This window comes from Camellia sinensis, chromosome 5 (assembly GCF_055761805.1).
Source record: "Camellia sinensis isolate YWXY chromosome 5, ASM5576180v1, whole genome shotgun sequence".
NCBI classification, from domain to species: Eukaryota; Viridiplantae; Streptophyta; class Magnoliopsida; order Ericales; family Theaceae; genus Camellia; species Camellia sinensis.
This window is the reverse complement of record NC_138965.1, coordinates 156,150,680-156,165,885: the sequence shown is the minus strand read 5'-3', so window position 1 is coordinate 156,165,885 and position 15,206 is coordinate 156,150,680. Positions and strand designations below refer to the sequence as shown.

Sequence of the window (15,206 nt, the reverse complement as noted above, 5' to 3'; positions counted from 1 at the left end):
CTAGCTTTTTGACACTTGCGTTTTTGGATATTTTGTCAAAAAACGTAATTTTTTGCTATGTTCCCAAAATGGTGTGTAGAGCTTATTCATTGTGTATTTATTTTATGTCGTATTTGATCTTGATTGTGCTTCATTGATAATAATATCATATTTCAATAAATTAAAAAAAAAAATCTCAGAATGCATGGCCATAAAAATTAAAGACAAATATATAGCACTTGACCATTTTGTTTATTTTTGTATCTTCAGATTACCTATATTAGTTTCAGTCTTTTTAATTTTACAAAAAGAGAGTTCAATGTAATTTTGTCACTTACTAAAAGAGAAATTATTAGAACTATTAATTGAAATATATTACTAAAATCATTAAAATGTTTCGTCATTAAGGAGCATGATATAATTTTTAAAATTACAATGAACAATTAGTATTTTAAATAAATATTAAGGTATAAATTCCTTTAAATTAAAACAGATGCATTTATAAAATAGAACATATATATAATATTAAACTTCAAAGCTTTTATTTATTTATGTTAAATTATTTATTGACAACTCCAACAACATAATCTCAAAGTTTAATTCTTATAACAAAATAAATTTTATATTTTAATTTTATCAATTTAAATCATAATATTTTGATTTATTTTTAATCTAAATAATTTGTCTATTTTTATTAAGTAAAACTGATAAAAAAATATTTAATTATTAAATTCAATAAATATTTTAGAGATTTTCATACATTTACTTTAATTAAAATTATTAAAATATTATTTTTCGTTAATTTTATTTAATGAAAATAAAAAATAATTTAAATTAAAATATTAAAATTTAAATTAATAAAATTAAAAATTTATTATATTATTAGGATTGAATTCCATAATTTTAAAAAATAAAAAAATAAAATTCTCGGAGGAACAGATGAATGCATTTACGGGATCCATGGGGCCAATGTTTTTAAAATCGGACAAGTGAGCGAACTGGAAAAGGGACCGGGGTAGACGGGTCACCAGTTCAACCGTCGGGTCAAAGCGGTCGAACCGTGACGTCATAATTAATATTATATAATTTAAAAAATGTAACTATAAATTATAAATAAATAAAAATATATATAAATAATCAAATAAAAATAAAAATTATTGCATAGTATTTATTAATAATATTTAATAAAGTCATAATTGATAAAAAAAAATCATTTATTTTAAAGAAATTAAATTTTTTAGACATTCCGTCCAAACAAATTGATTGAATGCTAGATTTAATTTTGGAGGGAAATGAAATTTTCAACCCTCCCTCCAATCAATATGTTTCAAATAATTTGATTGAATTCCACATAAAATTTTGTAAGTTCTCTTTGAAAAATCTTTTCCTATAAATAAAAATAAACTTTCATAATCTCCTCAAGCTTTCAAGGAGACTATTCCTTGCGAGAGGAGACTCTTGAAATAAGAATTTTTAGTCAAAATTTTGAAACATATATATATATATATATAAATATATAAAAAAAGAAAGAAAGAAATTTGTTAAATAAAAAAAAAAATGGAAAAAACAAACGGGTCCGACCCTCTTGACTTGGTCTAGGTCACTGATTTTTCCGGTTCGACCACTAGGTCACCGATTTTTTCTGATTTTACTCCTACTCCGAGTTTAAAGGGTTGACCAAACCTAAACAAGGTCTGATTCAACCGGTCCGACCGGCCGATCCGATCCGGGTTTGAAAACATTGCTACAGGTTGCTAATGTTTGCCACTCTTTTTGATTTTTTGTCTTTTCGATTTCTATTTTTTTTTTATTTTAAATTTTATAGGAAAAAGGAGATTATAAGATTCTTGTGTTGGTTGTGCGAGTAGTGGATTTAAATCCTAATTTTCTTAACTAAACATAAAATTATATATTTTATTAAATAATTAAATCAATTGGATCACCTAAATATTCTCAAATTATGTCATTACATGGTTATACTTGATGTCTATTGATTCCAAAGGAATAATCCCATAGCATCATCCATGTAGTCCAATTGCCTATATGAAATCCAAGAACCCATATGAAAAACAATTGTGGATAAACAAGTGAGCCATTTTAGGGGTGGATAGGTTTTTTGGTTTTTTGATTTTTTTTGGTTATTTTAGGTTGGGTTAAAAAGTTTAGTTTGGAAAGAATTTTTTAATTTTTTGACTTTTTTTGTGAGAGAAGAGTGTAACAATTATGAATTAGATATGATATTTTATTTTTTATGATTAAAATAATATATTTTGTTTTTTGTAACTAAAATAATTAAAAAAAAACCCGTATTCTTCTTTCCAAACGGTGCCTATATCGAGCAAGGATCCTCTAGAGTTTTTTTTCCCTAAAGTTTTCTAGAGTGGTGTGTTGTATGGTTGAGATTTAATGACAAGTCACATCAATTTTTTAGCATTAAATCTCACCCATACAACACACCACTTTAGGAAACTTTAGGAAAAAAAAACTCTAGAGGATCCTTGGTGGCCTATATCACCATTGAGAGAGAGAGAGAGAGAGAGCTCAAAATTTTCAAGATGCACTGAATGTAACAGAGACATGGGTAGGCTCAAGTGTATTTCTGCAAAAGTGTATTTCCACATGGGTAGGCTCAAGTGTATTTCTGCAAAAGAAACCCTAGAATCTGTAATGGCTTTGAAGAGCATCCATGGAGTCAAATGGATAGTCATTGAAACATACTGAGGAGGTCTATATTTCTACTCTCACACTATCTAAGACTGCGTTGTTTTGTCTTTTTAATTCAATTTCTGTCCTTTTCTTTGTGGTTTTGGTGTTTAAATTACTCTTATCCAGAGGTGGGATATGGAAAATGGACCTCAAAATTTTCATCTAAATGACTGAACCAGAGAGAGAGAGAGAGAGAGAGAAAGCCCTCTAATTTGCTCAATTTTTTCATGTATTCTTGAATTTCAACAGCTTATATCTTCTGGGATTAAAATTATTTGATCCATTTTTTACTAGCTTTTCAAATATTTGGTTTCAAGTATGATGAATATGAAATTTGTTGATGATGTAAAAACTTTATCAAATTTTACTTTCAAATGTTTTCATTCTTGATTTATCTATTTAATTTTGTTTTTCTGCTAACTTTATGCATAATCAATATGTTGTATGAATCTGTAAAATTGGACACCGTTATTGTCCCAATTGGGCTGTTACCAGTTGCGACCCACACAATGCTCTGCTAATTTTTAGCTTCCACATGTTTCAAACCAGATTTTATTTGCTTGAACATTAAAATTTTAAAAATTATAGGGCAAATAAAATAATTCTGCATACAGTAATTCTGCAGCCTATTTGACATTTTAATAGAGCATATGAATATTAATTAATATAATGAATTATAACTTCATTATTATTCCAGCTCATTGAGTCAACTGACTGATCTGATAAATAGATTCTATGCCAAAACTCACATGTTTTTTGTATTATTTCTATGTAATCAACATACTATATAATAAGAGGTCACTGGAAAGACCAAAAAATCAATATAAAACATCCTAATTCTTAAATGGTTTCAAGGTTTTTGAAAGCCTATGCCAACTAGTACTAGTAGTAGTAGTTAGTTTCAGGACTAGTCCAAGAGTTGATGATCAATGGAGAAACGAGTGGGGATCGTTGGAGCAGGAATAAGCAGCCTTCTGGCTTGCAAGTGCACTATCGAGTCGGGATTTCAACCGGTTGTCTTTGAAGCTCATGCTGGGATTGGAGGAGTTTGGAGTGAAGCCATGGAGTCCACCAAACTCCAAAACCCGAGAGATGCTTTCCAATTTTCTGATTTCCTGTCGCCTCCTTCGGTACAAGATTTTCATCCTAGCCACACCCAAGTAATGGACTATATCGAATCTTATGCTCAACACTTCAATTTATTCCCTTATATTAGATTCTATTCCAAAGTTATTAGCATGATCTATGTTGGAGTTTCCGAGGAAGAGATGCAATCATGGGATCTATGGGGCGGGACGGGTAACCCCTTCAGCTCCAGAGGCAAATGGCACCTAAAAGTCCATGACAACATAAGATGCTGCACAGAGGTAAGCAAGATTATATTGGAAATTTACATTTTATTTTTCTGTAATATCGAAAGCACTTTTGTCTATGGAGGAAATATAGCTAGAAGAAATATTGCATCCTATGATTAATATCCAAAATGAAGATATTTTTCTTCTTCTTTTGATTCTATTGGATCTTTTGTGTGTGTGTATGTGCATAAATGAACTCATTATACATTATCGTGTAATTTTGTGGGTGCATTGTCACTCGATACAAGGAGAATATATCAAATCATGTTCATGGTTAAGACCTAATTCAAAGTGTAGTACAATTAGGGTGTTTGATGTTCCTTTTTTTTCATCTAAAAAAATAGAAAATTTGTTTCTAAAAACTATGTCCAGAATTTTTTTCTTTAACCAATTTTTTAAGGAAAACACCAAAAAAATCTTCATATTTTTTGAAAACTGTTTTTAACAAATAAAAATGATGGGTGTTTTTGAAATTTTCATTGTTTTTGTTTAAATATATATATATATATATATATGTTAAAATCCACCTACTCTCCACCTACTTCACCCACTTAAACCTACTCCACTAAACCTAACCCACTACACCACTATCACCTCACCTACTCCACTAAACCTAACCCACTACACCACTACCACCTCCACTTCACCTACTCCTTACCTACTACACACTCACCCTCTTCTATATATAGGAATCATGAATCATTGTAATGGATATCAATAAATCAATCAATAATACATAAATTCTTACATGGTATCAGAGCAAGGTTAAGACCTTAGTATTTCTCGCTTCACCGGCGGGCGGCAACCTCGCCTTGGCCGCCCGCCGGACCTCAACCTATTCCGCTTATTTTCTACACATACCTTGACTTCTTCAACATTTTCTTACACCCCTCCTCCGCTATGTCGGCGGCGGCACCCGCATCATCGTCTAGCCTCTATCGCCGTTCACCTCGCCTCTCACATATCCGTGGTTGTACTCTTACTCGTCGTTGGCGTTTCTGGCGCTGCTTTTCTGCTCGTCACTGCTGTTTTTTTCCCGATTTGCTCTCTCTCTCTTAGCCATGGATTTGGGTGTGGGGTGTAGAACTGTGGCTCTGTTGTTGGTAGCCATGTTTGCTGGCTTGAAGGTTTCAATGGCAGCAGTGTACAAGGTTGGGGACTCCGCTGGTTGAACCATCATTGGGAATATTGATTACAAGGCCTGGGCTGCTTCCAAGACGTTTCATGTTGGAGATGTCATCATTTTCGAATACAATTTTCAATGTCACGTGTTGCAAGTGCCCCACAAAGAATACCAAGCCTGCAGAAGTGTAAGACAGTAACATGCATCTTCACATACAGCTTGGGTAATGTGTAACTGTCAAAAGCACAAGCTTCTTGGACATCCCTCTCTCTCTCTCTCCATGGACCCAACATTATCATCATGCACCCACTCTATCTCCCTCTCTCTCATCTTTTCCCACTTTCAAACCCACTTTAATCATATCTCTCCTTTCTCTTAATTTATTTCATCCACAAATATTTTTCTCTATTTTCTTTATCCATTATTTTCTTTTATTTTATTTTTCTTATTAAACAAAACAACACCACAAAATAACACCAACAACATTCCACAACCTTGTCATTTTATTCATATCAGGGGATCAACCCCGATCACACTTTTACATAAAAAAAAAAAAAAAAAAAAAAAAGCCCACACAAACAAAAACAAAACTACCACACCCACAGTGGGATTTTTCTTCTCTACTCAGCCGCCGGTCTTTTCTTCTTGCCTCCGTCCTGGGTGGTCCTTGCCGGTGTTGCCTCCGTGCTTCCTAGACCACCAAGCAAGTTGCCTCCTCCCTGCTCCTCCACTACAGCATATGGTGGACCTCCAAATCGGAACATCACGGTGGCCTTCCGCTTCAGCTCCTTGTTTTCTGTCTTTAGCACACTTATCTCTGCTCGCGCATCCTTATACATGCGTTGGAGCAGAGCCAGCTGGGAGTTTAACTGTTGCACCTCATTTGTCCTGCTCTGCAGCCGGTGCGACAAGTTTGTGACCGCAGTCATGGTTTCCACACATGACTTCAGAGTATACTGATTGGCCTCAATATCAGTTTGCACCGCCATTTTTTGCTCCACCGACCGCATCGGAAAGTTCAACGGAGCAAAACCAGAGGTGTTTGGTTGAGGTTCACTGGCCACCGCACCAGTTATTTCTCTTGTGGGCTCGTTCAGTTCTGGAAAGAGCGTGAGCAGACCACGGGAAGAGGAGACCATGTTTTGGGTAGCTGGACGGGAAGAAGAGGCCATGTTGCTGAGTGTTTCAGAGACGGGTTGGTTACAGAGTATTACAGAGTTTCTCTCTCAGGCAAGGAAGAGTTTTTCAAAAGTTTTTAGCAGGTTTTCTGCCTCAGCCTCCGCATTGATTTATATAGAACATGACGAAGAGGCCGACACGCGCACTGTCGCTCACGTGCCTCGCCGCGTCTCCGGCTCACCTTTTGATGGCTCGACGCTTTCTGTCGGGCACGACTTTTGATGAAGTGGGCGCGCCTTTTGAGGGCGCAACTTTTGATGGCACGTCTTTTTATGGATTGGGCACGCCTTTTGATGGCATGCCTTTTTGAAAGATTGGGCACACCTTTTGAGGGTGCGACTTTTTAGGGGTCCGACAAGACTCTGTAAACTGTTCCGACATTGATTCCGGTTAGCTCCTTCATGGGTCCGACAAGACTCTGTAAACTGTCTCGACATTGATTCCGGTTAGCTCCTTTATGGGTCCGACAAGACTCTGTAAACTGTCCCGACATTAATTCCGGTTAGCTCCTTTATGGGTCCGACAAGACTCTGTAAACTGTCCCGACATTGATTCCGGTTAGCTCCTTTATGGGTCCGACAAGACTCTGTAAACTGTCCCGACATTGATTCCGGTTAGTTTCTACAAGGGTCCAGCAAGACTCTGTAAACTGTCACAACAACTGTCACAACATTGTCTGCTACAACGGTCCGACATGACCCCATAAACTGTCTTCTACATTGGTCTGACACAATCATCCAGTGTCTTCTACACCGTTATGACACCACCATACAGTGTCCTCTACATGGTTATGACACCCCCATACAGTGTCCTCTACAACGTTATGACACCACCATCCAGTGTCTTCACCAATGGTCTGACACGACCATACAGTGTCTCTTATCCTCTTTTATTTTTCTGTATTTTCTTGTTTTATTACTCTCTCCAAACTCAAGTTGGTTAGTTCCTATCCCCCTTGAGTTTGCGGGGGGCTGTTAAAATCCACCTACTCTCCACCTACTTCACCCACTTAAACCTACTCCACTAAACCTAACCCACTACACCACTATCACCTCACCTACTCCACTAAACCTAACCCACTACACCACTACCACCTCCACTTCACCTACTCCTTACCTACTACACACTCACCCTCTTCTATATATAGGAATCATGATTCATTGTAATGGATATCAATAAATCAATCAATAATACATAAATTCTTACAATATATATATATTTAAACCAACCAGATTGAATGTTTCCTCAGTTCTTGTTTTATATGCAAAAGGGAAAGAGAAACAAAGCCATATTTGGCAGAGGAATGAAGAAACAAGCATCGTATTTTGATTTTGATTTTGAATACTAATCACTTCATTTTGAAAGCTTTTAAGATAATGATTTTGTTGTAGGAGTACCAATATGAGTTTGTGATTCTTTGCATTGGAAAATATAGCGGTTTGCCAAACATCCCAGAGTTCCCTCCAGACCATGGTCCACAAGTATACAAGGGCAAGGTGGTGCATTCGATGGACTACTGTGCCATGGACAATGAAAATGTGTCGGAATTAGTTAAAGGAAAGAGAATTGCAATCATCGGTTCTCAAAAATCTGCATTGGACATAGCTGCAGAATGTGCAAATGTAAATGGTACAGTCCCATAAATGGTATCTATCTTCCAAATGCATTCTAGTAATCTAAAATATTTTGCAAATGTTTCACCCTCCTATTACTTCAATTAAATTCAAGAACTCTTTAACTCATTCTAGAGATTATTAATGACTTGTGAGAAACTTTTGAAAAACAGATTCTTGAATTTTTTTTTTATTATTTTAATTTGTTCAAGAATCCTTGAATTTTAATGACTAGTTTTTAAAAAAAAAAAAATTCAGAAAACAGATTCTAAAAACAAAACCAAACAGCGTGAATTGTTTTTGTGTTTTCTTTTTTGTTGATGTTTTTCATATTGGAAACTCTTATTAGGACTTGACCACCCTTGCACAATGATTCAAAGGACTGTTTACTGGATGGTCCCAAGCAGTTATTCCTCAAAATTCAATATTGATTTCTTCTTCTTAAGCCGCTTCTCAGAATTGACGGTTCATACGCCTAGCGAAACATTGCTGCACAGTTTCTTGGCCACCCTTCTTTCGCCTTTGGTAACCTCCCTCTTCTATTAAAAACATGCATAGCCATTTGAAAATAAGTTAAATAATGTTTTTCTTCTATTTTTTGCTTATTTTGTTTGTTTATATTTCATTTTTTCAGAGATGGGCAACATCAAAACTCGTTGAGAGCTATCTTACCTGGGAACTTCCGTCGAAAAAGTACAAAACGGTACCAAAACATAGCTTTCTCGAGCAGTTTTCTTCGTGTCAAGTCCCATTATTGCCCGATAACTTCTACAGAAGGTGGAAGAAGGAAGCATCGTATTGAAGAAATCTCAAAGCATGAGCTTCTGCTCAGAAGGTTTAATTATTGATGGGGAAGTCAAGCCTCTAAAAACAGACCTTGTGATTCTTGCCACTGGCTTCAAAGGAGATGAGAAGCTCAAAAATATGTTCACTTCTCCAACCTTTCAAAAATTCATAAAGGGGCCAACAACCACTCAAGTTCCTCTCTACAGGTTCTCTCCATGAGATCGATTTCAATTTCTACTTCCCATAAGTTTTCTTCATTATATTCAAGTATCAAGACTTTGTTTCGGTTAGCTTAGAAACAGCGTTTCAGAATCATAAGAGAAATGACAAGAGAATTTGGCTATGTAAGAAAATGTTTGGTGAAAAACTAAAACCTATATATATGTTAATACATTCTCAATAATTAAATAATGTTCTAGATTTATGAATATTAGAAACATATAAACCAAAGGTATAAATTCCTAACTAGGGAAGGGGTTTGCCATTGTAAGAAAAACATTAGAAAAATGAAAATTTTCAATAGTCTTATATATTGAAAAAAGAAAAAACATAAAAGAAGTGTTTCGCAGTAACAAAGAAATAGAATAAGTGACTCAATCATGCTCGTTTCATCCTCTCCTTTCTATCTCTCCTATTCTCCTTTTTAGCTTCTCAAATCCTATAATAAGTTTAAGATTTGGCGTTCTTCTCATATATTTTGTTTTGACAAAAAGAGACAAATAGAAATAGCCATTGTTGGGTATTCCTAATAGGTGCCGAAACAATTCATTGTTTCAGTATGTTCGCCGAAACACTATGTTTCAGTGGAATCATTACAATTTTGATATTTGACTAATGTTTCATTTCAATTTCTTAAGAAACTGAAATATTTAGGCTGTTTTGATGTAAAGGAAGTGAAATTTTGTTGCTCAATTATATTATCTATAACAAAACCATTAGACTCACTATTGCATTTTTTTTTTTTCCCAATCACAAGTAAAGTCTTTTTTGTTATTGCAGACAGATCATTCAGCCTCGAATTCCAAGTTTGGCAATAGTAGGATATCCGGAGACTCTTTCAAATCTGCAAGGGTCTGAAATCCGGTGTCAATGGCTAACACATTTGCTCTGTCAAACCTTTGAATTGCCTAGCATTAGAGCAATGGAAAATGAAATTGAACAATGGGAAAATTACATGGAGAGATATGCCAGCAAGTCTTATTCGAGATCATGTATTGCTATCCTGATATGGTACAACGATCAGTTGTGCCGAGACATGGGATGTGAAACCAGAAGAAAGAAGGGTATTTTTGCGGAGTTTTTTGAACCGTATGGACCTTTCGACTATGTTGGACTCACTAGGCACTAATAAATGTAGATCAACAACTGTTGCAAGTTGACAAAATTGTTGGGGTATGTCTCTTTATTGGAGTTTGAGACCCAATTGGTTTATTAAAAGAGTTTAATTTGGTTTAGTATTAGTTATAATATATTTTTATATATTATATCTAATTTGTGGAGTCCTAATTCAGCTTGATAACAACTAGGGTTTTGATAAAGCAAGTCCAAGATTTAACAATATATATATATATATATATTGTTTTGTGTGTTCGGGAGTGGAGCAGCAACAGCAATTCCTTTTTGGTGAGAGTGCTTGGTGTATAACTCAAATTGGTGGGTTTCAATTGGTGTTGTTTGTTGCTGTGTATAGTCAAATTCAAGATTGGTGCCTTGGTTGCTGCACTGTTTTGAAACTTTTGGTTGGTTTTGACTCGATCAAATTCAAGATTGGTGCCTTGGTTTCTGCATTGTTTTGAAACTTTTGGTTGGTTTTGACTCGGTCAAATTCAAGATTGGTGCCTTGGTTGCTGCACTATTTTGAAACTTTTGGTTGGTTTTGACTTGATCAAATTCAAGATTGGTGCCTTGGTTATCATCATCAACTTGTACATCCCAAGATTGACAAAATCCACATTCACTCTCCAAACTTCAAAACTTGAGCAATGGAAAACCGGGTGGCAATCGTTGGAGCCGGGATGAGTGGCCTCCTCGCTTGCAGGTACACTCTAGAGAAGGGCTTTCAACCGGTGGTCTTTGAAGCTCAGGCAGGCATTGGAGGACTCTGGGCTCAAACTATTGAGTCCACCAAACTCCAAAACGACAAAGAAGCTTATCAGTTTTCTGATTTCCCATGGCCTTCTTCTGTACAAGTTTTTCCTAGTAACACTGAAGTTATGGATTATTTTGAATCCTATGCTCAGCATTTTGGAATTTTTCCTTATATCAAATTCAAGTCAAAGGTCATTAGTATAGACTATGTGGGTGAGTCTGATGAAGAGTTACAGCGATGGGATCTTTGGGGTGGAACAGGGAAGCCATTTGGTTCTAAGGGGAAATGGCACTTGATTGTCGAGCACACCGAAAAGTTCTCCACTGAGGTATGTTCACTAGCTAATCTTTTCGCTTTTATATTTACTTTTGTGTTTAATGAAATGAAACTCATGACTCTTGAAATGGCATTTGGGCCTGTTCGGTCATGTTTTCGCTTTCCTTGTTTTTGTTTTTTGTGTTGTTGAGGAAAAAAACAATGAAAAGTTCGAAAATGTGCTTTGAAAATTCGAAAACAACTTTTTTGGTGTTTCTTGAAAAGTGGGATGTTTTTGAAAAATTATTCGAAAAGCAGTTTTCAGAAACAGTTCGCCAAACAAGTTTCATGTGTCTTGGAAAATGAAAACAGAAAGCGAATACACAATCAAACAAGTCCTTTGCTTTTCAATTTTGTTTTCTGTTTGGTCGTGTTTTTGTTTTCCTTGTTTCCGTTTTTCATGTTTTCGCAATAAAAATAATGAAAGTTTTGTAAATACCCACTCCGTTTTCTTTTTTTTTTTTTTTTTTTTTTTTGCAAATAAGGGTTTTGAAAAATTCAAAAACAACTTTTTTTGTTGTTTCTTAAGTAGTGGGTTGTATTCAAAAAATTATCCCGAAAACAGCTATCAGAAACAATTCGCCAAACAAGTTTTCTATTTGTTTCTAAAAGATGAAAATACAACCAAACAGGTCTTTTCCTTTTCACTTTTGTTTGCACTCAATTTTCATGACACAAGCTCATTTATGATGTATCGCATTATTTGCTAACACATTCTAATCATATTCATAATGTAAATTGGTATATCAGACTTGGACAAATAATGTGAGAGGAAAATCTATCGATTTTTTTTTCATTCCCATAGAATTTACTACATTGGAAAGGTTATGATATCGTTATTTTGTGTACTAGGAGTACCAATTTGAGTTTGTGATTCTTTGCATCGGACGATTCAGCGGTCTGCCAAACATCCCAGAGTTCCATCCACAGTATGGCCCAGAAGTATACACTGGTAAGGTGATGCATTCCATGGACTATTCTGCTATGGACAATGCGAAAGCAGCTGAATTAATTAAAGGAAAGAGAATTGCAATCATTGGTTCACAGAAATCTGCCGTGGACATAGCAGCAGAATGTGCAAATGCAAATGGTGCGTGAGATTATCAAAATAGCGAACTTTCACTGACTTTGGACGATGAAATTTTACTGAATATAGAGGAAAATTTCAATTTTCCGTGTTCACTAAATTTGAAGGAAAGTGAAAGAGGGGGGGGGGGGGGGGTTGTTGTTTGATATCTATCATAGGCAAATTCAAACAGAAACTACCTACTACTAATTTCCTTTATTAATTTTATATGAGAATTTTTTTACAAGTTTTGAGTGTTAAATGTGCTACGATCCTAGTAGTCATCAAAACTCAATTCTTCCACAGGATGCTTCCCAAATGGTCTTATTTTCAAATTTCACTGTCGAAGCGAAGGCAACAAATCATGTTTTCTTTCTTTTTCCTTTATTAGGAGTTGATTATCCGTGCACGATGATTCAAAGGAGTACCCAGTGGATGTTTCCCACTGGCTATATATGGGGATTGAATTTGGCATTCTTATACTTCAATCGCTTTGCTGAGCTATTGGTTCATAAGCCCGGTGAAACATTTCTTCAAAGCATCTTGGCTAGTCTACTTTCACCTCTGGTAATTTGGTAACACACTCATCCTATAGTTTGCATACCTTCTCAGTAACAGGGTAAACCATTTGTTTTGTTTTGTTTTATTTTTGCACGTGTTTTCAGAGATGGGGCGTCTCAAAATTTGTAGAGAGCTATCTTAGATGGAAACTTCCCTTGAAGAAGTATGGGATGATACCGAAACACAGCTTTCTTCAAGGTGTTTCCTCTTGTCAAATACTTATGCTGCCTGAAAACTTCTACGGCAAAGTGGAAGAAGGGAGTATCATTTTAATGAAATCGCAAAGTGTTGGCTTCTGTAGAGAAGGTTTGATTATTGACGAAGAAGTTGAGCCTCTAAAAACCGACCTTGTAATTCTTGCCACTGGATACAAAGGTGATGAGAAGCTCAAAAATATGTTTCATTCTCCAACCTTTCAAAATTGGATAATGGGGTCACCAACCTCCACGGTTCCTCTATACAGGTCTTTCCAACAACTTGGACTTCTAATTTTGGTGATGTCAAATTTTAGCATTTTTTAAAATTTACTATATTGCCTCCAAAAAAATAACACATCATGTTATATATATATATATATATATATATTATAAAGTTCAAACATAAAGTAAAATCAATATTTTTTTATAAGAGAAAAAAAGTTATTAACTGTTGATATTAAAATAACTGTGATGTAAAATATTGACAATAAAATCTTAACTAATGTAAAATTTGAATTAAGCTAATGAACAGTAGTTTTATAAACATTATTTATTTTATTACAAAATTTTAATTAAAAGTTTATTGTGAAGAAACTGCGAATACATTACATCATAGGGTACAAACTGAATCGTTTGGGAAGTCTTGAACTTGGGTTTTTTTTTGATTTTTTTGACAAAAAGACAAACTTTTTGTAAAATAAAAAAAAATACATCCAAACAAAATATCACATCCAACCCTATAATAATTTTATTTTTTTTCTCACAAACATCACATCTAATCACAAAAAAATCCAACTATTATCCCAAACACAAAAAAAAATTTCTCCAATAATACCCTATAACTAAAAAAAACTTACATAAAGACTCATTCCCCAGACACCCACAGAATATGCACTGTTTGAGCGACTCACAAAATATGACATTTTAACATTGTAATGTTCTAAAATATAACATTGACATGATTAAAATAGCACAATCTGTTAGAGATCATTTTAATATCAACTTTTCCTGTTGTTGCAGACAAATCATTCATCCACGGATACCACAATTGGCGATAATCGGATTTTCAGAGAGCTTCTCAAATATATACACCTCGGAGATTAGATGTCAGTGGTTGGCACATTTTCTCAACAGAACGTTTGAATTGCCGAGCATAACGGCGATGGAGAGAGAAGTGACGATGTGGGAAAACTACATGAAGCGGTATGCAGGCGAGCTTTACAGAAGATCTTGCATTGGTGCTCTACATACATGGTACAATGATCAATTGTGCAGAGATATTGGATGTAGACTGAGAAGAAAGAAGGGTTTGTTTGCAGAGTTGTTTGAACCGCATGGACCAACAGACTATGTAGGACTCGAACCTCAGTGATCTAAGTGGATCAAAAAATAACCAGAAGGTGACATGGTTATACATTAGCTGAAAGTCATTTATTTGAACAATAAGATTAGAGTAATTTTTTTATCGCATTTTCAAATACGTGGTAGAGAATATTGTAAAAAATGGCAAGTTAGCTAAAAAACTAACTGATTGGTTAAAAATAAGTTATCAAAAAGGTTACTTTGTTTAGTACATGTCTTGCTTTTTTCTGCTTTTTCTAATGATTTTTACAATAAATAAATCTGGTTGTTTGGCAGGAATTGAGTGTGGTAAATGGTTCTTCAATAGAGCGTAATCTTGATTCTCTATTTACAATGGAACTTGTGGCATGTAATCGAGCAATCCAATGGGCAAAAGAGTGTAATCTTCTGCAAATCTGCATTTGGACGGATTCCAAGCTTTTAGTGGATGCTTGGTCTATTAGTACTATTATAGCTGATATAAAGATGGCTAGTAGGTCTTTTGATTATCTATGTATTTGTAAGGTCCGGTGACAGGATGTTAAACCATCACATGACTTGGCCAAATTTATAAACAATTTTCCTACTTAGGAGGTGTTTGGGAAGCCTTGAAAGAGGCTATTTTAGCCTCAAATGGGAAAATAGCTAAAAAGCCTCACCAACCATTGATTTTCAAAAAAAAAAGGAAAAGAAAAAAAAAAAAGTCAAAAAGCAACGGCTGCTGTAGCAGCGCAGCCTACACTGCCACCAACAGTGTAGGCTGTAGACAGGTTAAATTATGATATTATCCCTATATAATAATTTTGGAAAAAATAAAGTCAGGGGCAAATTTGTCATTTCAATTTAAATATCATTTCAAACACATTTTTCAATATAACAATCAACCCAAAAATTTA

The 15,206-nt window shown here is 34.8% G+C and overlaps 1 protein-coding gene and 1 pseudogene across 7 annotated transcripts; both read left to right on the top strand.

Annotated features, from left to right (window-relative positions):
• Window positions 1–2,509: 2,509 nt before the first annotated feature.
• Window positions 2,510–10,885, top strand: LOC114270262 (putative flavin-containing monooxygenase 1; annotated as a pseudogene). Its single transcript, XR_014328577.1, has 5 exons — window positions 2,510–4,052; window positions 7,734–7,971; window positions 8,305–8,480; window positions 8,590–8,947; window positions 9,741–10,885. The product of XR_014328577.1 is annotated as a putative flavin-containing monooxygenase 1 (transcript).
• LOC114270260 (putative flavin-containing monooxygenase 1) lies at window positions 9,741–14,900 on the top strand. Of its 6 annotated transcripts, none has more exons than XM_028211707.2 (6): window positions 9,741–11,158; window positions 11,998–12,235; window positions 12,603–12,778; window positions 12,877–13,235; window positions 13,990–14,369; window positions 14,608–14,900. In XM_028211707.2, the coding sequence occupies exons 1-5, from the start codon at window positions 10,724–10,726 to the stop codon at window positions 14,339–14,341; spliced, it is 1,560 nt and encodes a 519-aa protein (XP_028067508.2). In that variant the 5' UTR covers window positions 9,741–10,723; the 3' UTR covers window positions 14,342–14,369; window positions 14,608–14,900. The 6 variants fall into 6 exon arrangements, with proteins under 6 accessions (XP_028067508.2, XP_028067507.2, XP_082723965.1 ...); XM_082867839.1 differs by lacking the exon at window positions 14,608–14,900 and having other exon boundaries at window positions 9,897–10,133; window positions 10,268–11,158; window positions 13,990–14,542; XM_082867840.1 differs by lacking the exon at window positions 14,608–14,900 and having other exon boundaries at window positions 10,072–10,133; window positions 10,253–11,158; window positions 13,990–14,542.
• Window positions 14,901–15,206: the final 306 nt, after the last annotated feature.